The following is a 23589-nucleotide window of genomic DNA, read 5'->3' as shown; positions in this document are numbered from 1 at the left end:
CCCCCCCCCCCCCCCCCAAAAAAAAGCATCATGTCATGGTGCCTTATGGCAAACACTTACAGCCATTGGTTTTTCCAGCAATACGTGGTAGCCTTTCTTAGCTAAAGCCACAGCAGGGTCCTGAAGAACAATAAAATGGTTGGACAATAAACCCATTCAAAGCAGACAACTTGAAGTGCATGTTATGCCATTCATTAACCAGTTAAAAAATTGCTAAGCACACCATGCTGATCAACAGAACTCTATCATGTGAACATTGACCAAACACACATAGAAATCACATACCTTGTGAAGACGATCAGGAGTGCAGATCAATACAGCATCTGCAAATTTCTCTCTCTCTACTATGCAATGCCAATCTATGTGAAAACAAAAAAGTCAAGGCACTTCAAAACGAAACAGATGCAATAATGTTACTGTAACAGAAAGTCAGACATACCATTGAAAGTGTTTTCATCAGCTACTTTGTGACGTGCCTGAAGTTTCTTTCGAGCAAAATCCCTGGGGTCAGCAATTCCTACTACCTGTGAGTTATTTACAAGGATATGTTTATTCACATGCCGATGAAACAGCAGAACTGCTGTCTGTTAAAGTGAGATTAAAACAGAAGTCATACCCGCATTCGGCCAGGAAAAACCACAGCATAGTAAGAATAGTTTTCTCCTCTGTTACCAGCTCCAACCACGATAACATCCACAGGTGATGACATTATAGCAGATCCCTGCTGATTTAACAACACACAGACTTACAATTTAAATATTTTAAAGTTTCTTACAACCAAATTATAAATAAATACTAGATATACCTACATAATTTGAGCTATATCTTAAATAGTCTCTTTGACATAATACCATGCAAAACAGACTGAAGATCTGTAAGGTTGAGACTTTACTTTATAGGTGTGTTTATAAACTGCACAGGATTATAAAGGTCAATGTTATATGATGGTTACCAGAGTGCAGTAAATTATTAAGCCATTTTTTAGCATGGCATTGATAATAAACCAAATCTTTGCAGTCAAACAATATACTGTGTTCATCTAAAAACACTGAAGTGAGCTGTCTTTTGTAAACAGGTCAAACGCTCTGTAATGTAGAAATAAATGGCAAACATTATTACAAATGCAGGAGATTCTGATGCGGATGCTAAACCTTATGCAAAGGAAAACCACAACCCATTAACCTAAACGCTTACAACGAAATCCCAGTGTGCTTAAACAAATCGGAATTCTTGATCCTGAATCTGGTTAGTATGCTATAAGTGCTTGGTTACGTGTATAAATACAAACTTCAGCCGTGAGTGTATACAGTATATGAATAAAAAGTAAAACGGAGCGCTTGGCTCATTCAGTCTATTGGTTACTTCCTTGTTTACGTTTGAGCGATGACGTTCAAATTACGCAAGAGCAACGCTTAAGACGCTCTGCGCAGATCGATCGTATGACATCAAAGTACCGCGAGACTCTTTAGGCTTTTGAATCGCTCCCGTGGTACTTTGATGTCATACGCCGATCGGTCTGCGCTGCGCCGATGCATCTCGAACAAGCCTATTGACTCGAACGAACATAACATCATTTAGGCTACTGATGTCACGTTTTTTCCACGGAACACGTATAATTTTTGAATATCCTCTGAGAACATCCTGGTCTAACATTACAAAGAAACACGACTCGTGGACTGTGAGTCTTTGCTGCCAAACCAACTGAGTTTAATTAGGATTAGGAAATAGCTGTAAAATATTGATGTTTATAAGTAAAATCCAATTAAAGAATAAACCGTTTATTTGAGTCGGATCTTTTCGATGATATTTACAGTGAAATAATATATTTCTTACATCTGTTTGCACTGGTTTTGTTGTCTTAAATCTGTATTTTTCCTTATTTCACATTGCATCTATTTGCTCATTTTCTCCCTCGATCTATATTTGGGTTTACAGATTCTTAATTAGTGTAATCCTTCAGGACATTCAAATCTGATATTAAGTGAGATTAATACCGAAGAGTATCGCAGTGCTCCCTCTTGTGGATGCGCGTGATTAACACAGCTTTCACAATTGAATCTGTAGTGAGTTATAACTTTTCATTTAGTTTAATTTAACACACACACAAAAGGTGCAAACATTCAACAAAAACTGTATGTTTATTTAGTACTGTCTATGTAATACTTTTTTTTTTTTTTTTTCAGCTCTCAACTTTTCACAACTCACCCAAGTGTCACCTTAGCAGCCACATCATAAGTTTTGCTGACGACAAGGTGATGGTGGGCTCATCATTCGAGAGAACAGAGGCGACAGACAGTTGAGGTGTGGATTCTTTTCTGAGAAGCACAAAAAAGAAAGTGATAATTACTTGAGTAATCTTTGTCTTTGAGGACTGTGAGTCTTATGAACATCCTAACAAGAACCACAAGACTGAAGCTTTTTCAGCAGCCCATCAGTCCACTGAACAATATTATATATGACATTACCCTGTGTCCTCTCCTCAAATCAGAAAACTGCTGAAGATCCTGACCCAACAAGCACAACTAGTTTAAAATGGAGATAACATCACACAGTTAGATATCATATCGTAAATGTATAACTTTTATTTATCAAAGTATCCTGGAAAAAAAATGTATCACGGTTTCCACAAAACTGACACTGAGGACTGGAGTAATGGTTTTTATAAATTCAGCTTTGCCATCACAGGAATAAATGTTAAAATATTTTAAAATATCTTAAAATAGAAAACAGTTATTTTAAATTGTAATACAATTTCACAATATTGCATTAGTGAGACTTATTTCAAAAAGAAAAAAAAATCTTACTGACCCCAAACATTTGAACAGTCGTGTATATTATGTGAATGTTATATCATTATGCTTGTATTGCACACTTTCTTTGAATTGATTTGATTTATTATCTGTGTCTAATAGAAACAGTGTTTGCCATGACCAAGAATGGATTAAATGTCTTGCAAAGTCGTTTCTGGACATAATTTTGCTTCAATAAACACAAAAATGACTTTGACTAAAACAAATAAATGATTTTCAAACACTTTCAATTATGATACTTGGACAATTATTTCTTTCATGTCTTATTATGGAACATTCTTATAATTAATAACTATACTACAATCTTTACAAGATTATAACAACTTCATTGTTAAGCAGCATAAGTAGCATAATTGTAACTACATTCAAAAGAAAAACATTTTACAAACAAACAAAAAATATCTGAACATACACTATCATTCAAAATTTTGGGATCGTTTTTTCATGTTTTTAAAAGAGGTTTCTTATGCTCACCAAGGCTACAATTTTTTTTAATACAGTAAAACAGTAATATTATATAGCCATTATATACAGTATATAACCATTTTCTATTTTAATATATTTTAAAATGTAATTTATTCCTGTGATGGCAAAGCTGATTTTTCAGCAGCCATTACTCCAGTCTTCAGTGTCACATGATCCTTCAGAAATCCCTATAATATGCTGATTTGTATGCAAAAGAAACATTTCTTTAATCTAATATTAGTGTTGAAAACATTGATAAAACAAAACTAAACAAAAACAAACTTACTGACCCCAACAGAACAACAGTGTACATGTCAGACAAGACTACTTGAAATGTTACATCTGACAAAACTTATTATAGATTATAAAAAAATATTTTTACATAAAGATCAATTGTAAGAGACAGCTGTAACAGAATAACTTACAGCAATATTTGCATATTTATTATTAGAAATTCTTGCCATTATGTTTGCCTGATTAACCATAAATGAATATAAACCATAAAGTCATAAACCATTCTGTCACCATCAATTAACAGTCCAACTAATCTCATGTATGTTTCATCTCTAGTGTACAGTACATGGACCAGAGACTTCTCGTTTTATTCTAGCCCTCAGTCTGCGCAGTTCTACATGGCTGCTGTCCACTTTAAGCCCAGTCTCTGTCAGAAGCCAAGCTTTTTCGAGTTTCTGCTGCCCATAGTTCTGCAGGACAAAGCGCAGAAACATTTCAGCGAGGCGTTGTGTTCCCAGACCAGCCTCCACACATAGCAGGGCTTGTTCCTCGTGCAGGTCCAGGGCTTGAGAAAAGTAAGCCAGACTCTTTGTGGGAACACAACAAGACAACTGCCTCTGTGGCAAAGGTCCTCTGCCCAAACCCTTTTCTCCTCTCTGCCATCTGCATTGTGGCCCTGGATAAGCTTATTCAGATCAGACACCGCCCTCTCGTGGAGGCCCAGGTGGGCCAGACAGGCTGCACACTGCCTGAGGTACTGAAGCTTCATCTCACTGACCACTCACACTGCTAGTGTAAGGAGGGCTAAAGCCTGCTCCCACTGACCACTTTCAGAAACACTGCTGGCCTGATGAGAAGCCACTGAAGAGTTGAATTTGTCTTGTTGAGTAACAGGGTAAGATCAATACATAAAAAAAAGAAGCAGAACAGAAACAGTATTTGTAAACAGGCTGTGAATGGATTTTTAAAAAATACCATTAAACTTCTAATCATAAATAAATGTACCCCCTGAATCTCCACATTAACATAGAATCAAAAAAGGAAGTATTTTTTTTAAATGTCTAGTCTTTTATTTTGTTGTATATTTCCTGTACAGCACTTTGGTTTCAACATCTGTTGTTTTAAATGTTTTTTGTAAATAAAAAAACTAAACTAAACTACATAATATTTGTTTAATATTTGCACCAGTGATGAAGATATAGATAGTAATAATGATACAATTTAATTTTCAAGGATAAAATTAGTAAATTAGTAAATAATTTTAAATTATATTTGAAAGCCGTTTTTACATTTAATAAGCTGGAACAACAAATTATCAGACTTTTGTTTCATGTTTTGTTCACTTCAAACTTATTTTACACAATTTCCAAGCTAAATAAGTAATAAAATCATTAGTTTTTAGCACTTAGGATTAATTTTTTTAGATGAGCAATTAGCCTCAGGAAATGGAGAAAACCATTAGCATAGTTCCAGTAGTGGGAACAAATATGGATGATTCATGACGGATAATTATATTTTAACGTGTTGAACAGTCCATATTAATCGTAAAAATTAACACATTGTATATATAGATTCATTTTTTAGTGATTACCTGTGCCAGGCGTTTTCTTTGAACTAACTGCAGAAGAGTGATTAGAAAGTCTAGAGTTGCTGGTTCTTTCTCAGCCACCACACTCAGATAGTTGGCTGCCACTTTGTAGTTCTGCTGCCAGGCCTTCACAACACCCCATCTGGCCTTAGCTGTGGCATCTCGAGGCTCTTGACCAAACACCTGCTTCAGGTGTGTACCTGCAGCATTCACCTCCCCTTCACAAACATCAAAAATATATCTTACATAGACATGGCCCACATACTTGATTCCTATATGCTTTATACTGTTCCCTACCTTTGGCAAGTAGTATATCTATGTACAGGAGGTACCACCTGGGTTCCCTGCAGTCAGTGTTCATTAGTGCTCCACCAATCATAAAGGCCTCTTGAAGGAGCTCCTCCCGGCAGGGTACAGGGTTGGCCGACAGAGTCTCTGATAGGCTGCTGCGACAGTGCTGAGCCAACCATTCACTGACGAGTTTTCGTGCTTTGTCTTTAAGCGACAGCATGCTCTGAGTGACCTCCTCAGCTCCACGCTGAAGGGCAACCAGTATGTCTAGTGTGCATTCCTGGATAATTATTGATATCACAGTGTCAGTTTACAAGCATGTAGGAAAAAAATTACTTTGAGTGTCTGTTATAATATTGGTATCACTTCATAATAACATTAATTAATACAGTTTAAAGCATTCATTAAGTTTAATTCATAAGTTACTTTATAAATAAAAATTAAAAGGAAAAATTCCTGGAAAGGTAAATGTAGAAGTTAACATTAACCAAGATTATTAAATGCTGTAAAAGTTTGTTTATTGTCATTTCATGCTATCTATGCATTAACCTTATTGTCATGTGTTACTGAATTATGAAACCACCTGCAAAAACATGTTTTCATAAAATCAGTTGGTTCCCATAGGTGGAGGTCTTTGTTTTTGCTACCACACCTTTTGCTGGTTCAGCATAAGATAAGTGAATCCTCTTCCACACAAAGCCTGCACATGGTCTGGGTGCTCTTTAAGGATTGCAGTGAAGTCAAAGATAGCCGTCTTCCACTGGCCCAATAGAGCATAACATCTTGCTCTCTCCAACAGGGAATCTATTGCTGCACCACCTAAAGAATAATTAGTTAACTCAGTTAGGAAATATAAAACAGCAGTGTTCTGAGTTACATTCTTCTCTTTCTAATATAATTTCTGGTGAGTTGATCATAAGAGTTAAATGAAATTTAAAAACAAGGTTATATAATGGAATCAATAACAGAAGCAAGTAACTGAAATTTGCATAAATAAAAAAGGAAACTACTGTATTTTTTTTTCATAGAAACAGAGTCAGTCAGATAGAATCAGTGGTATGAATTCCTGTTAGCATTTACACTTTTTCCTCTGCATTTCACTATGAGAATCATAAATATTTCGTAATGTACTGTAAATTTAATGTAAGTTTTGTGTCTGAAAACAACATGCCCTCATTACCTGAAGTCATAATGGCAATGGACAAATAGGCCACAGCTTCCCTTATTGCACTTTCTGCTTGTTGGCCACACAGTATACGTTTTGAAGCGGTGTGGCAGTGTTTTTCTAGAAGTGCTCGGTCTTGTAAAGATGTTACAGATAGAAGGGGCCACAGACAGCTAGTGTCTCCTGAATTGATCAGCTTCTTCAGTAGCTGTAAGACACCAGAGAGATTACTTACTGTCAAGACAAAAAATAATATATTTTTATCATAGACACATTTTATATGAGATTTAACTAAGGTGAACTGTAAGAGAAATATAATCTGGCACCTGATAGGCATCATAGAGGAATCCTCGATGCAGCTGCAGTATTGCAAGGCGTGCAAGGATCGGTGGCCGTGGGGCTGTGTGCTCAATGTTTAGAAGAAGACGGTAAGCCTCCTCAACACGACCCAACTGGTACAAAGCATCTGCTGTGAGAATCTGGGGTCCATCGGCACCAGGTTGTAACTCCATTAGGAGAAGAGCAAGAGTGTGCACACCAACAGCAGACCTGAAAGGAAGCACAGGAGACTGAATAAGATAGTAGCGTCCAGTCCTGCTCCTGAAGGTCCAAAGTTCAAAGTTACAACCTTAATTAAACAAACCTGAAACAGCTAATTAATTGAGGTCGACTGAATGATCGGTTTTGCTGATAAATCGGCACTGATAACTGAGTGCTGGATCAATGGGTTATCGTTATGGGTATTTCGTTATATATCGGTCGACCTATTTTAACTAAGGTCTGCAGGATCTCTAAACTTCTAGTCAGGTAGGTTGAATATGAACTCTGCAGGAAGGTGGCCCTCCAGGAGCAGGATTGGACACCCCTGAATATGACTAGGAATGAACCAATAATAATGTTATGGCCGTTACTGATAAGCCGATTCTTATGTCATGGCTGATAACTGATAAATAATAAAATTATATACTTTTTTTTCAAAATAAATTAAAAATTGAACACAAAGAACCAAAATCAGTAATTTTAAATGTTACAAAGTTAATTTAGGCATGACAGCATTACAATTTACAGTACTCAATTTACAGGATATTCAGGACAGTTACAGGACAATTTACAATTTACAGGATATTCATTTTTATGTTTGGTAAAGATTACATTTTCTGCATCCCTAAATAAGACACAAGATACAGCACGACAAATACGTTTTGCATCAGAAAAAATGCAAATGTACCTCTGTTTGTTGGTGGTGTGAACCTCCTCATTCTCTTGTTGAGCTCTAGGATTTGTCTCAGCTCTTTGCTCTTCGGTCTCCTCAAGCATGACTCTTCCCTGTTCCAGCAACACGGTGCACAGCAACCCACGGGAGTTCCAAGGCACGAGGCACCTAACAGTTACAGCAGCATCCTGCAGCTGTAATTGGCTTGCTGCAATGTAATCTAGAGCAGTAAGGTAGTGTGAGCCAGCCATCATATGCAGGATACCCCTACCACAGAGCGCATGGACACAGCTGGGTGGGTGAGGAGTATTATGCTCAATCACTGCTTGGAAATCCTCTAGAGCGCCTTTATGGTCTTCAGCGAAGAGTTGGGAATACCCTCTGAGCACTTGCAGTGTTCTGGTAGCTCTGCTGGGCTGGAGCTGCAGCAGCGAGCTGGCTACTTATGGAAAGGGCTTCTCTATTTTCCCCATGCAGGAGGAGGCAGTCTGCCAGACGCACCCGCAGCTCCCTGCCTCCTCCGTCCGACTCCAAGTGGCAGAGAGCTCGCAGTTGAGCAATAACGGGATCCAACAACTCCACTCCTTTCGAAGACCTAAGGTCAGGCCTCATAAGAACGGCCTCTCTGAACTCTGAGACGCCCTTCTCAGCCTGTTGACGCAGCTGGATGTGAACAGCCAACCCTACGCCACTGTCAGAGAAAACGCTCTGGAATTGCTGTCTTGCTGTGGCTGGATGAAGTGCAAAGCCATCACCTAGATCTTTGCAGACATCTCTTGCTCGTCCTCCTGCTGAAAAATGAGCAGCTGCTCTGCCCACAAGTAAACCAGCTCTTTTCTCTGGTGCCATTGCATGTTCAGTCTATGATTCACCTAGTTTAAGAGCCAACGACAAAGCTTCTGCACTTTCTGTGAACATTCCAGATGAAAACAACACTGCTGCTTGAAGCTCTCTTACTTGGATGTCATCTGGTGAAATGGCAAGTAAAAACTCAACAGCTTTAGAGGCATCGATGTCTTCACTTGCCTGTGTAGGACTTGATGCTTTCTCCATCTGCCGCTTACTATGGAGAATGGAATATCTTGGAGACATTTGCTGGTAAAAGGCTTTAATTAATAGTTCCACATCTTGAGTCTGTCTTTCTTTAACCAGTCTAACAGTTTCTGATTTATTTCCATGAAACGCCTACAGATAAAGCTGAGGACCTTTAGGATTTTGTGCGTCAGAGAGCAAACAGGCCAGAGCTCTAGTTAGCTCCAGAATTAACCGTGTGCGACCCTCAGGTTGAGGCATTTGTTTTCCCTCTAGAAGAGCAGAACACCACGCAAATATCTCGTCTGAGGCATGACCTGTCCCCTGCAGGACAGACTGCATTTTATAAAGAGAAGCAGACACATTATTGGGGCATAATGTAGACAGAAATACAGCAACAAGACCTTTGCTCAGGCCCTCAATAGAGTTGTGTAAAACGCCATCAAGCCAGGCCTCCAGCGTTGAGATCACCTCCTGTAAACGGCCTGTGTTAAGGCCACGCATGTGTCCTACAGTGGAACCAGCATTATTTCCAAAAGCATGGGTGTATAAAGCTGCAGCTCTGCCACAGTCCCCAGAGAGCAATATTTTGCCGGCCGCTCTGCACAGTTCAGCTGCTCCGACTCCAAGTGGCAGAGAGCTCGCAGTTGAGCAATAACGGGATCCAACAACTCCACTCCTTTCGAAGACCTAAGGTCAGGCCTCATAAGAACGGCCTCTCTGAACTCTGAGACGCCCTTCTCAGCCTGTTGACGCAGCTGGATGTGAACAGCCAACCCTACGCCACTGTCAGAGAAAACGCTCTGGAATTGCTGTCTTGCTGTGGCTGGATGAAGTGCAAAGCCATCACCTAGATCTTTGCAGACTTCTCTTGCTCGTCCTCCTGCGGAAAAATGAGCAGCTGCTCTGCCCACAAGTAAACAAGCTCTTTTCTCTGGCGCCATTGCATGTTCAGTCTGTGATTCATCTAGTTTAAGAGCCAACGACAAAGCTTCTGCACTTTCTGTGAACATTCCAGATGAAAACAACACTGCTGCTTGAAGCTCTCTTACTTGGATGTCATCTGGTGAAATGGCAAGTAAAAACTCAACAGCTTTAGAGGCATCGATGTCTTCACTTGCCTGTGTAGGACTTGATGCTTTCTCCATCTGCCGCTTACTATGGAGAATGGAATATCTTGGAGACATTTGCTGGTAAAAGGCTTTAATTAATAGTTCCACATCTTGAGTCTGTCTTTCTTTAACCAGTCTAACAGTTTCTGATTTATTTCCATGAAACGCCTACAGATAAAGCTGAGGACCTTTAGGATTTTGTGCGTCAGAGAGCAAACAGGCCAGAGCTCTAGTTAGCTCCAGAATTAACCGTGTGCGACCCTCAGGTTGAGGCATTTGTTTTCCCTCTAGAAGAGCAGAACACCACGCAAATATCTCGTCTGAGGCATGACCTGTCCCCTGCAGGACAGACTGCATTTTATAAAGAGAAGCAGACACATTATTGGGGCATAATGTAGACAGAAATACAGCAACAAGACCTTTGCTCAGGCCCTCAATAGAGTTGTGTAAAACGCCATCAAGCCAGGCCTCCAGCGTTGAGATCACCTCCTGTAAACGGCCTGTGTTAAGGCCACGCATGTGTCCTACAGTGGAACCAGCATTATTTCCAAAAGCATGGGTGTATAAAGCTGCAGCTCTGCCACAGTCCCCAGAGAGCAATATTTTGCCGGCCGCTCTGCACAGTTCAGCTGCTCCTTTAAGTATACCATTCATCTCCCTTCTCTGTAAAGCTATTTACATTTGCATAACATTTCCTCCACAAAAGTCCTCAAAGACCTTTGAAAAAATTTGAAAGCACATTATTAAAAAGCATAATCTATCTCCTGCTTTTATCAATAACACGTGATTAATGTGTTAAATATGAATTGCATAAATAAATGAAACTATGTGGCAAGCTGTTTTAACATTTCTTCCTTTAAACTAACAAGTATCTTTTTAAAATGTTACTAGTTAATTTTTTTAAAGTAGAGTGTTTAGTATATTTTTCTATTCTACTAGTTACTATTCATTAGGTACTATTACTTATAAGAATAACGACTAGTAGACTCCCTATTAAATTAGTCAGTCAATCTGTACTAGTAACTAATCGTTATGTACTTGTTTCCTAGTATCTATAACAGCAAATACTAGTATTTATTTATTAGATCCTAGTCATTTTTAATTAGTAACACTAGAATATGTTACTTTTATTACTAGTAACATTTCTTAAACATATTTCCTTTTGGTATTATCTGTAGTCAAGCTAATTTATAGTTCAATTACAAATCTTACTGGTAGAGTAAAATTGTTACCAGTTACTTGTGATTGTTTAGATAGTGACTGGCAGCAAACGAATACTAGTATCAAGTAAATTAGCATTAGTGATTAAATGAACAGATACTAGTCGCTGTTGCAATAAGTACTAGCAAGTTATCTAATAAATATTTATTTAAAAAAAAACTGAAGAAAATACTAGTCCATGTTGGATTATTGTTAGTAATTTAAAGTAATTTAAAACGAGCACTAGAAAAAAAAAGTGTCAGAAACGTCCTCCTGCAGACACCAATTTAAAACAATTACAATTTTCATGAATAGAGCAGCACGACATTGTATCGTCCAATAATATATGAGATTGTACACACCTCTTAATGATGGTGTACTCACTGTGTGTCTGGGTGCAGTCCACGCACTTTCTGTCGACTTCTGACTTATACGAGTCAAACACTGTGTTCTGAGATTTACCGCATATTAAACACGATTTAGATGGACCACAGATGAATGTTCAAGAACTGTCAAAAGTTGCGACTGTCTGGTTGAAGAAAAGCTTAGTCCCGAAAAAGAAGCTATTTCCGAAACTCAATATGCCGACCCCATAAGTGAAAGACGAAACGAAACATAAAAGAAAACACTTTAACATCGAGAAAAGACAACATTTAAGGCGTTAAGGAGCTAATATTATAGGAACAACGACGAATTTATAGGTTTGGCCAGATGCTCGCTTATTCCCTCGTAAAAATAGGCTTACTAATAATTATTTATGTCTACGTTATGCAACGCGTCGGTCTTAATTCAAAAATCGTCTTGTAAGAAAAAAAACTTTGTGACATCCAAATTCCAAAATGTTTGGTTGTAGGCAAACATACGCTTCACGCAGCACGTGTTCACTGGTTGCTATGGAAACGACAACGCGCCTAACAATGTTGTGTTCTAAGAACATTTTCCTTACGTTTAGATTTCATAACCATTACTTTATAGAAACGTTATTTCCTTAAAACGTTCTGGTTAAACGTTCAAGAAAACGTTATTAAAACATATGTTCTTATTAAGCACTGGCATTCTCTCGTTAATGTTGCTTATATTCATGTTGTTTTAGAAAATGGCCCTCTAAGTGAGCTAATGTCTACAAAGGTGTTTTTCATTTCAAATGTCTACTTTCAAATTATGAAAACTTGACTAAAGTTAAAGAGGACTAGGCAAAAATACAATCAAGCAATAACAAAACAGAACGTCAAACAGCCTATGAAAATAGACATCAGTAAATCACTTGGGACAATACTGAAACACTCAAGATTATTAAACTAAATTTAAACTTAAATTTCATTTATCAAGATATAAGTTTTTCCTGTTTGAATGGGTATTTCTGGACTGAAAGGCTTAAAATATCAAAATTAGCAAAGAATATTTGGAGGTGGGGGTTATATTTCACATTTCCCAGAGAACATGGGCTACTGTATGTTTCTTCGAACTGACAACATGCGGCTTAGCAAATAGGTTATGGTTATATACAAGCCTGGAAAAACGAAATAAAAAAAGTGAAACTGCTTTTGATCGTCACTGTGGTTTAAACAGAAGTCAGATGAACCTGGGGGAACCAAATGAAAGGGGAATTTCCTTTGCATAGCTCAGAGGCCACAGCAATTGTTTGCTGACATTCACTAAACTTAATGTCAAAACTTTTCTCTGTCTGCACAGAAAGGAGACTTCCTCTGTCATGCTTTCCTTTTTTTTTTTACTACATGATGCTGTTAAGAGCCATACATATTCCATACATTTTTATTAAGAAAAGTAACAAATATATACTGGTGTGACAAGTGTACACAGTGAGTGTAAAGTAATATTTAAAACATGCCCATGTACAATATGACTGAGAACTTAAAATAACCTTTAGCGTGAAACAAATAAGCAGCTACGTTTATCCTGAAAACCACTAGATATCTCCTTAAGTTGATGGATGATAACATTTAAACATTTAAGTTCAAACTTTGAATTGGTCAACAATTCTTTGAAAATCCACATTTGTACAGTATAGTGACAAAAGGCTAATTCATATAACCAAGAACAAGGATTATAAACAGTTATTACAAAGCACCTATGATATGCATAATGACCTGCATTTATTTTACATTATACTTAAATAAAACAATTCACAAAGAAGAATTTTTTAACTATGACTGCGGGTTTCCTGTTAAAAGTTCAGAAGACAAGAGCATCTGCTGTTCAGAGTTAACTGTAAATGATTGTGAAATGCAACTGCAGCTCACACACATGAGGAGATGGAGTCAAGATGAGTGAGCTTTCATGCTTGCTTGCAGTTGTTCTAGCTTCTCTTGCAGTTCCTGGGCACAGCCTGACAGGTTCATGTAGTGTAATGTCGAGTAGATATTCTCCATCTTCGCTCCACTGCTCTGGCTCCACAGACGTAGCATATGATACTGCTTTTCCAGATAGGATGGGCCTGCCTCCAGTTCGATCCGTTCCATCTGATCATCTGACACAGAAAGCAGTCGCAAAAATTCCTTCCAGCGCGTCACGGGAATCTCTCTTATGACAGTGTACAGCACCGGTGCTGGCCAGGACTCCTTCTGCAACACCTGCATCACTGTGGGAAAGTAGATATGGCCTTTAGATACAAAGGTTGAGAAACCCCAAGCTCTTGAGTTAATCTCCTGTTTACTGCTTTCAATGAGGCGAGCATGCACATAGAGTAGGCCTATCAGTGCCAGATTACTGTAAGTTATATTGCAAAAGAAGTATGATGCAGAACCAAATAGTTAATTAAAATGTACATATCAATCAGTCAGGCAACAAGATGAGCACTGCAACAATATTATGTTAATATACTGAATGCAGATGGTTTAAGGTACGGGAAATAAGAAAGAATTTTCTATATTGATTTTTCACAGGTGTTTCCCCTGTATTTTGACTTTTGCATTATATTGTGTGTTTAGGGGTTCAGGGAAATGTCTGGAAAATTACAGAAAATTCAGCTTTCCTACTGATTTTTTTTCTTTCAGTGTACAATCGATAAGCCAGTTGTGCTTTTATAAAACGAGACTAAGCGGTATGAAAGAATGAAAGTAGTGCTGGATTAGTGATTTACAGCATTTTAGCAAACATCAGACTGCTGAATGCTGCAACTGCCCAATCAGAATCAAATATTCCAGAAAGCTGTGTAATAAGAACTTTTAACTGAAATAATACTATGCAGTTGTATCATTACGAATTATTTTTTTAATTCGTTTTTAATGTAGTTTTAAGGAAAATATTAAAGCTACATCATCAGAACTAAAACAAAAATTGCTCCTTTCTTTTTATTCTCAAGATTAAAATTTTATTCTACTTAAAATTATATAAAATTACCTACTTTACTTAATCAGCAAATTTTAATGCACTTTCAACGCAGTTGTGAGGCTCCTACCATACCAAGGAAGCAACTGTAAGTGTGCGAATTAGAAGTTATTATCTGATCAGACAGTTCTCAGAAGTTCTTAGACTTTGTAATGTAAGCCTGGAAGCTAGCTGATCACAATCAGTTTAACATACGCCTACATGATTGGCAAAAGAATAAGACTAATAGTTGACAAGAAAGACTTCTTGACATTCAGAAAAACAATCACAAAATTTAAATGGTTCTAAAACAGAATAAACCGAAACTTCATTAAATTCTGCAACGTCTTAAAGGGATCATGAAATGCATTTTTTACATTTTATGTTTCCTGAGGTGCACTTGTAATCTTACAATCAGAAACTGTTATAATTTAGATATAAATGGACGTTTTCTACCCTGGATTTAGTTCTCTGATTTGAGCGCTCTGTTGGAAGGGCCATATCTGCTTTGAGACTTCAATGTAAATGCCCACTGCTATGATTGACTAACATCTTTGCATATGAAATGAGCATGCAAACCCTCTTGAAAACTTTTACTGCGTTTTATATTGATTATAGCATTTTATTTAGAACTACTCCGGTAGCAGCAAAGGTCGCAGCACTGCACTGTAGACAAACACAGTCAGGTATACTGAGCACACGATGCAATGATCTCACCAATACTTTCATCATAACTAACACAGTGAAAACACAATGTAAATAAGAGACTCGTTGAGCAGTGTAAACTTTGCCATTGATTATAATGGAAGTTTTGGTGAAAATACAGAAATCACTGATAGATTCAAGCTGATCTTCACTGCTCCAGTCACAATTTACATACTATCTGTCCTAAATAGTACTCAAAATTAGAATTAGTGTGTCCCAAATCCTAGTATGTTGAAATGAGTATCCCATACCGGATGGTCTGCTATTTCTGGTGAAAATTAAATGTGCAGGGCTGCATCTGAAACCGCATGATTCCCTACTATGTGAAAAACATTAACTGGTATGTGACAAAAGAAGTATGTCCGAATTCACAGTACTTGTAAAAGAGAAGGAAAAATTACCAGTACTACTCCCGGCATGATTCTGAAGTGTGCATATGATGGACACTTTACTATCCCATGAGGCCATGGGAGAGTATTTATGAATGGCAGTGACGCAACGCAACTGATGCTGGTAGGTCACGTGACAATGACAACATGGTGAATGCAGTACGTCCAGATCCAGGCACACTCTAATGGCTAATATTGCATACAACCCATTGCACACTGGAGGCGGATTCGATTAGAACTACAAACAAAAAGTGTAAAAAAAAAAAAAAAAAAAAAGGCAGATATGTGAGACCAACGGTTCAGTATAGAGGGTTTATAAAGGGTTTAGATAAAGGGTTTGCATGATTAATTATATATAATTTTACTGAAAAATATTAAGATTAATTAAAAATGCATCATGCAAACACGAGGAGAGTTCTTGGCATGAAAGACCTGTGACTGGCAGATCAATGTGCCTCTTCACTCAATATGACAATAAATTAAATTAAACGAAATGTGGAGGATGTTAGCTGTGATAAGATGATTGACATGGCAGCTTAAACAATGACAGAATGCACGTAACTAAGCTACAGAGCGGTCCATTAAAGACACAATTGCAACAAAGTAGTACGTCCCAACGCTCGTGCTTCTGCTACACACACAAAAATATGTACTTTTTCTTCACAAAGAGTGCATACTTTTAGGGCATAGTATAAGTCGGCAAATTGGGACACAGCAATAGAAAACATTACATATGACGATGACGCATGTTAAGGGATGTGTTGAGGGGAAATTGTGACATCACGATTCTCCAGATTTCAAATCCGGGTGTTTCAGAAGGGTAGAAAGAAGTCATTTATATTTTAAACTAGAGAGTTAGTTTTGAGTTTTTAAACTTGCAGTATGTTTTTATTGTAGTGTAATCTCTTATAAATGTAAATATCAAGAACATTTTGATTCTCTATTTCATGACCCCTTTAATGTTTTATATAATTACATTTTGGGTTTCCGTTTGCTATCAGGGGGGCCATGATGCTCTGTAAATCTCCACTGAGGACGTTGTGTGGGTAGCTGGTCACTGGTAAAGTTTTGATAGAGGTTCCATTTCTTTCCTTTAAAGACAAACAAATGGTTATCAAGGTGATGCTTATCACTTAAAATGTTAGAACACATGAAAAAAAAATCCCCAACATCATTTCCACCTTGCAATTTAATTGTACATAACATCAGAAACGTGTTAAATCAAAAAATTACAAACCATTGCTCTGGGAATGCTGATTACATCATTAGGTTGATCTGCTGAAACAAAGACAAAATTCACTTATCTCGAATATTACAGCATACAGATTTCCTAAATCAATGTGCATTTCCTATTTGAACAAAGAACTCAAACCACAGAATTAACAGAAACAAAACAATGCTAAGCCGCTTCACTCTGTAATGAGTCAAAGCCCCATTAAAGGTATAGCAAGTCTGAACCTGGTTGAATCTGAAATTTTGGATGTTTGCCAACATGCCAGATTTTGGCTTGGCGGCAAAGCAGTCTCCGTCTGCAGAACCAGATGAGAAGAAGACAGAGAAGACCACCCAATAAGGTCACAATGATCAGTAACACCAGCAACAGCGGGTCAGAATATCCTAAGAAAAGGGACAATATATGTCACACAAAATTTAACCTCTGTATTTCTTACTTCAAAGGTTTGCAAATATAAATATTTCTAATTATACATGTTAGGATGTTGTGATACCTTTTGTTTCAACTGTGGTAGGACTACAAAAAGATTTACAGGACTCTTTGTTGCACTTAGACCTGAAACAAATTACATTAAGCAATAGAACATTTATACTTAACATGTACTTTGACCCAAGACACTTTCATGACAAATATCTGCAAAACATAACAATAAAATAACTACAATTGTATTTACCATATAAACATTATCACAAGTTTTAAAACAATTCATTATATTCTTTGGTGTGTTGGTACCTGAAATAGTGTTTCATTGCTAATAACGCCAGTAGCCCCTCACTGCAGAACAAAGATCCAGGGTGCGGGGTTGGATCCACATCTAGGGGGTGGAGATGGTAGGTTTAGGGGTGGAGATGGGTGGGTTTAGGGATCAGGGGGAGGAGACGGGTAGGTTTAGGTATATGTAAGGTGGGAGGAGTTGGATCTGGATCCAACCTCGCCCCCTGGATCTTGTGTTCTGCAGTGAGGACCATCTCAATAACGCTGGCAAACATTATTACAAATGCAGGAGATTCTGATGCGGATGCTAAACCTTATGCAAAGGAAAACCACAACCCATTAACCTAAATGCTAAAGACTTGAATAATGAAAAAATTCTTATTCTTCACAAATAGAGTAATTTACCAAAATTCCATCAAGATTCAAAAGATGTACAGAAAAAAGTGAATATTAGACCCCATACTCAACACAGCTTTGGCACTGTCCACCATCCGAGAAATTGCCAATTCCACAAACTACTGTTGTGGTTTTAATAGTCGTTTTAATTGTCATTTGTTGAAGACAATTCTCTTTACAGTTCAAACCTGAGTAACACAAAAGGAAAAAGAAACTATTCAGTTAGTTTCCTAGCCACAAGGTGTTTAGGATATTTAATTTTTTTTTTTTTATTTACAACAGAACGTATCACTTGTATCCTTTGGCCATAAATTTAACTTCCTTTAATGGTACTTACATTCTGTGCAGTTTTGACAGCTGGGACAGGGTTTACAGTGACCATTATTCTTGTAAAACCCAGCTTTACAAACACAGACTCTGTCCTGTGTTGGTATACAGGTTTTGGTGATATCCTCTACTTCATGAGCTGTAAAACCAGAAGTCTTATATTTGGATGAAAGCCCACCTTTCAACAGTTATATAAATTACAAATGTCTAAATTCCACATGCATTCATTCGATTATTTAAATAAATGCATTCTGGTATGTTACTTACCATCCCAATCACACGGCGTACATCTTAAACAATATTTTAGATTATTTGGTAAGGCAGTGTAAAAACCGCTCCCACACATCACACAGTCATGTTTTAATTTGTAATATCCTGGAGGAAAGGTCAAATAATAAGATAAAACACTTGAATTTTGGTTAATTTATTTTCAGCAAATATATTATATTTATTCCACAAAGGTCCATCCATAATGGGTGTTTTTCATGTGGTTTTACTATTGTTTTTATTTTAGTTAGTGGGAGGCATGTCTGTTTACCTGCTGAACAACTTCCATTTTTCAAGGGTGGAATTTTACTTTGGCATTGGGAGGCTATAAATAGTATACATACCTGAAATAAAAACAATTAACTGCAATCAAATAAATGTCAATGTCTTCTGAAAATATGAAATACCATCATATTTAAATACCTAAATACTCCACTTAAAAAACTGAAATAGTTGTTTATTAAATAGTTGTTTGTTTATTAAAAAGACCCCCAAATATCATGTTCCCTTGTACATTTTAGATACCTACTGAGAAAGATTTTAAATGTGATAATATACAGAAAGGGCAATGGTTCAAATATACTGTCACGTTGCACACACACGAGGAACGAGGAGACGCTGGAGGGAGCAAAGAACCAAGGGAAACACCTGGGACAAATGAACTAAACTAATCAGGACAGGAACAGGAAACTAACCAAATAAGGGCATGGGAAGGCACATGGGGAGCAGGACACACACAAAACATGGAACAGAGTCTGACATATACGCACATTGGTATCAACATTGTTTCTTCTAAAATAAAAGTAGACAGGCAATTGTTGACATACACTAAAAGTACAGAGCTGTCAAATTAACGTTTAGAAATAGACAATTTGATGAGAAATATTTAAGTTTATACTACGATATCTGACTTGCTTTGGTATTTCAGCAAAGTTGAGAACTGTTTGAGACATTGTTGAGATTAATTGAGATTAATGTCATAATTTCCAGTAACTTCACCTCAGTAATAATAAAGTAATATTTCTACACAAGTTTTTACACATTTTCTCTGACAATGTCTACAAACGGTCAGTTTGAAAACCCCTTACATTTCTGCAGCACAATCTTAGGAAAGCTCTTGATATAAACACTTGGTCCTGATGGGATATACTTTGAAAAATGATTCTATTTAGACATTACTACCATAATTAAATATATAGGATATCCCACTTAAACTTACACATCTGAAAAATAATTATCCAATATTTTAAAAAATATTTAGCCAATAAACATAAAATATAATATATGCAGGAGTCTGTTAAACTGAAGGACAGGCAATCCAAGTTCTTGTCACATTTTATGATTAACGTGTATAGAAATATGCTGTACAATGAACAATTACAAGAGATAAACACCACCATTTCAAGCTAGAAGCAAGAATACAGAAAGGACCTTTTAAAGTTAAAGTTTGACAAATTTATTTAAAATATTTATTCTTATATCTATATCTAAAGAACTAATACATTTATTAATTTTTTTAGCTCCTTGTATCCCATTCTTTTCAATCCATGCTGTTTTGTATTGAGGCCTTAAACCCTTAAAGACCTTTTTATTATTTATGGATTTTAAGCTTGTCATTGTCCTAATTTTATTAAATAAATAAAACAGACCTTTACCAAAGATAATTTGTTTTTTATTAAATATAGTATAATAAAATATATATTTTGCCCACATATCACAAAGTATATAATATAACAGACAGCAATGATCTATTTAACCAGACGTATGCAAAGCTTAATTAAACGCAAATGTTGCTATTGTTGTTGAGGTTAACCAAACGTGTCACAACAATATGTAGCTATTTGGTATTTTAAGACTGGTAATTGTAACAGGATTGTGGTTACTGAAAAAGTACTTATCAACAATCTATAATCAGAAATGGAAAAAATACATAAATAAAAAAAAATAACAGTTGAAACTGAGGGCTTTCCAATTTTGTAACGAGGTACAAACATTTATAATAAGATAGCAATTACAGCTCAACCTGTCCAAGGAAAGGCAACAACAACAATGCTAGTAAAAATGAAATACGTACCAAATCCAAACACAGTGTTGACACAGTCATGCTGAGATGTTGTTCAGTTTTAGCGCAAGAGTCATGAATGAGGAGCAATAGTATGATTTGTATTCATAGACTTACAAGTTGATGATAACATAAAATACTCTAACTCTGCTTCATGTCAGCATTTGTGGCATCCAACTTCTGCTTCACTCTGACAGAGTATCTGTTTAGACAGGAAGGTGAGTAACCAACCCAGAAAGCCTTAAAGTAACCTACAAGATGTGAGAAAGTGTGACAGATGTGAAACAGGAAAACACGTCAGACTAATAACCTCAGCATAAAGCTGGATCTCACATCGTTTATAAGGTCTTCCATTTGGTTAATAAACTTCTCATATGAATTAAACAAATTTCATCACCAACCTTATATCATACATATAGCCTACATTACATAACATACAAAATATGACACTATGACTAACCAAATCACATTTTGAAACAGTGACATCAAGTGGAAGTCTTTATTTTTCCTTGGTAAGCTATTTTATACTTTGAAGCAGAATTTTTATTAAAAATATGCAACTAAGAAAACGTCACAACGAATGAGTCAAGACGGCTTGGGCTGTTTCTGAGACCAGCTAAATTGTGTGATATTGCTTAAATACAGCAGAGTCGAACAACACATGTTAGGCACAATATGTTGTCTGTTTTCGGACCGGATATAAAAGTCCAAGCTAAACGACAATAGAACTATTTTCGTGTCAGCAAGCGACGTTTCGTTCTTAAATGAACCAGTGTATGAATAAATGATTCAGTGACTCACTCACAAATACGGTCACTTATCGCCACCTACTGGGTATAACGATATAAATTGAGGAAAGAAAAAAAAACTGCAACGCGCAAACAAACGCCAGTCTATGGCCACGGACGAGCGGACTCGGAGTGACACAAACAAACGTCCGGAAAGCCCGGCGGGAACTCCGCCCAGCCAATCAGATTCGAGAACTGGAGCTAATTGTTGTAAACTGTGTAAATGCTTTTATTCAGGTCTAAATATTATTTAACGTCACTAAGTCAGACTAAATACATTAGTTCACATTAGTTTAAACCGACAAAACTAAATGTAAGGTATAAATAGATCTTAAAGTTAAATTCAGGCTACCACTTTTTTTACAGTGTGATTAAGGGACTCCACTATACCCAGGGCCGCATTAACCATTGGGCTAGGCGGGGCTGAAGCCCCGGGGCCCGAGCAAGGAGGGGGCCCGTGATTGGCTGTGGAGTAGATTAACGGACATCGGTAGCGCCGATCGCCAAAGCCCCACCACGCCCCTCACTTTTTAGCGCTAGTATTTAGTGGAGTTTCCCGTAGATCCCATGCATTACCATTAGAGATTAAAACGTCACATTTGAATTTGTTTTACCAATCAAATGCATTTATTATATATTTTACTTTTGAACGAACTGTGCACGTAGCCTATCTATCAGGTGATCGCTGCGCCTAATGTCTGTTTTTTTTTATTTTGAGATATTGGAATTGGTAACAAGAATTATGAAAGTTTGATTGGATAAAAATCCTATGGTAAGCTATATCATTATTGTGACGGGGGGCCCTGCAGTTTTTTTTTATTTTGAGATATTGGAATTGGTAACAAGAATTATGAAAGTTTGATTGGATAAAAATCCTATGGTAAGCTATATCATTATTGTGACGGGGGGCCCTGCAGTAAGTCATAGCCCTGGGGCCCATTGAGGTCTTAATGCGGCCCTGACTATACCCAGATAACAAATTTAGGTTATAAAAACGTTTTGGGAACATTTTCACCCAAAATAAAACGTTATTTGAACATTTATTTTTAATATTCTAAGAACGTTTTCTCTTCAACATTATCAGAACGTTCATTAAGTGCAAATAACATCACGAGGGCATTCTGAGGATGTTGTTCTAAGAACATTTTCTCTCAACGTTATGAGAACATATATCAAATATTAATAATAAGAACGTTCCATAAATATTACTTTAAGAACGTTTTGTTCTAACATTTATATAACTTTTAAAAAACATTAGAAAAAGTTGTGAGAACATTCCCTGTTAGCTGAGGAACTTTGATGTTTATGAATCACCCCTTGTGGGTTTGAACCTATGATGTGCAGATTACTAGTCCAGCACTGAACTACCACCAACACACCAAACCTGTAGGCGTGACTTGATTTCAGTGATGATTTCACTTGATGGTCAATTTGTCTGTTTGGATTTGTAAAACCTTTAAAGGGTCATATGACGTTGTTAAAAAGAACATTATGTTGTGTATTTGGTGTAATGCAATGTGTTTTTGCGGTTTAAGGTTCAACAAACACATTATTTTTCACATAATGTACATTATTGTTTCTCCTCTATGCCCCGCCTTTCTGAAACGCGTCGATTTTTACAAAGCTCATCGTTCTGAAAAGCGAGGTGTACGCTGATTGGCCAGCTATCCAGTGCGTTGTGATTGGCTGAATACCTCAAGCGTGTGACAGAAATGTTACGCCCCTTACCATACTGTGATGCCCTGTCCCAGCGCATGAGACAACACCAATAAAACCCATTACAAACGAGGCATTTGTTGCATCCAGTGGGGAAATAATTACTGATTATAATAACTTATACTGTCTTTTTACGCGTTGTGTTGCGTTGCGTATCGTGCCGCGTAAACATAAAACCATGTCTCCATTTGTGATTGGAGAAACGACAAACGACAAGCGCTACTCTACACTGCTCAAAACTCGTGTTTGAATCATCAGTGGCAAATTCTTTAAATATAAAAAACGTACTTACAGGCTGTGAGTCAGAAGCGCCAGACTGTCCTGCAAAGTTGGAACTGCCCCATATTTGTGCACAGCCGGCATTGTAGTCTACTCTCCCAGGTTCAGGAAACAGTCCTCCATAAAATGCACTGCACACATCTGAATATTTGGGTTGAACTGTTCTGGAACAGTGTTGTAAATACAACTTAACCACTGATTTCTAGTTGTGTCCTCTTTTCGAAGGCCAAACAAAGTAGTTTCGCTTTCACAACGAAACACACAGTCACACACGG

General features: G+C 37.2%; 2 protein-coding genes and 1 pseudogene across 7 annotated transcripts in view; all 3 read right to left on the bottom strand.

The window, feature by feature from the left end:
* The window catches only part of LOC107699610 (uncharacterized), a 4549-nt gene extending 3186 nt beyond the window's left edge, over positions 1-1363 (bottom strand). Inside the window, exons 1-5 of one of the 4 annotated variants that reach the window (XM_016500924.1) lie at positions 1189-1363; positions 617-723; positions 440-524; positions 286-359; positions 61-120 (exon numbers count right to left, since the gene is read on the bottom strand). In XM_016500924.1, coding sequence (XP_016356410.1) covers positions 61-120; positions 286-359; positions 440-524; positions 617-709 — 312 coding nt within the window. In that variant the 5' untranslated portion in view covers positions 710-723; positions 1189-1363. Of the gene's footprint in view, positions 1-60; positions 121-285; positions 360-439; positions 525-616; positions 727-809; positions 849-1188 lie in introns of those variants that run through there. The other 3 variants (XM_016500925.1, XM_016500926.1, XM_016500927.1) reach the window with 3 other exon arrangements.
* A 2478-nt stretch (positions 1364-3841) lies between these two features.
* LOC107699609 (tetratricopeptide repeat protein 34-like) lies at positions 3842-10564 on the bottom strand (annotated as a pseudogene).
* Positions 10565-12859: 2295 nt separating this feature from the next.
* Positions 12860-20940, bottom strand: LOC107699611 (tumor necrosis factor receptor superfamily member 1A-like). 3 transcript variants are annotated; one of them, XM_016500929.1, is made up of 10 exons: positions 20544-20940; positions 18741-18813; positions 18470-18577; positions 18213-18341; positions 17943-18063; positions 17259-17320; positions 16990-17148; positions 16769-16806; positions 16508-16622; positions 12860-13709 (listed from the first exon to the last, which is right to left on the bottom strand). In XM_016500929.1, exons 1-10 carry the CDS (start codon positions 20571-20573, stop codon positions 13390-13392), a joined length of 1155 nt encoding a protein of 384 aa, XP_016356415.1. In that variant the 5' UTR covers positions 20574-20940; the 3' UTR covers positions 12860-13389. The 3 variants fall into 3 exon arrangements, with proteins under 3 accessions (XP_016356415.1, XP_016356414.1, XP_016356416.1); XM_016500928.1 differs by having other exon boundaries at positions 16769-16809; positions 20544-20939; XM_016500930.1 differs by lacking the exon at positions 17259-17320 and having other exon boundaries at positions 16769-16809; positions 16990-17060; positions 20544-20939.
* Positions 20941-23589: the final 2649 nt, after the last annotated feature.

This window comes from Sinocyclocheilus anshuiensis, unplaced genomic scaffold, assembly GCF_001515605.1.
Source record: "Sinocyclocheilus anshuiensis isolate Anshui unplaced genomic scaffold, SAMN03320099.WGS_v1.1 scaffold879, whole genome shotgun sequence".
Taxonomy (NCBI): Eukaryota; Metazoa; Chordata; class Actinopteri; order Cypriniformes; family Cyprinidae; genus Sinocyclocheilus; species Sinocyclocheilus anshuiensis.
This window is presented reverse-complemented; position numbering and strand designations above follow the sequence as displayed.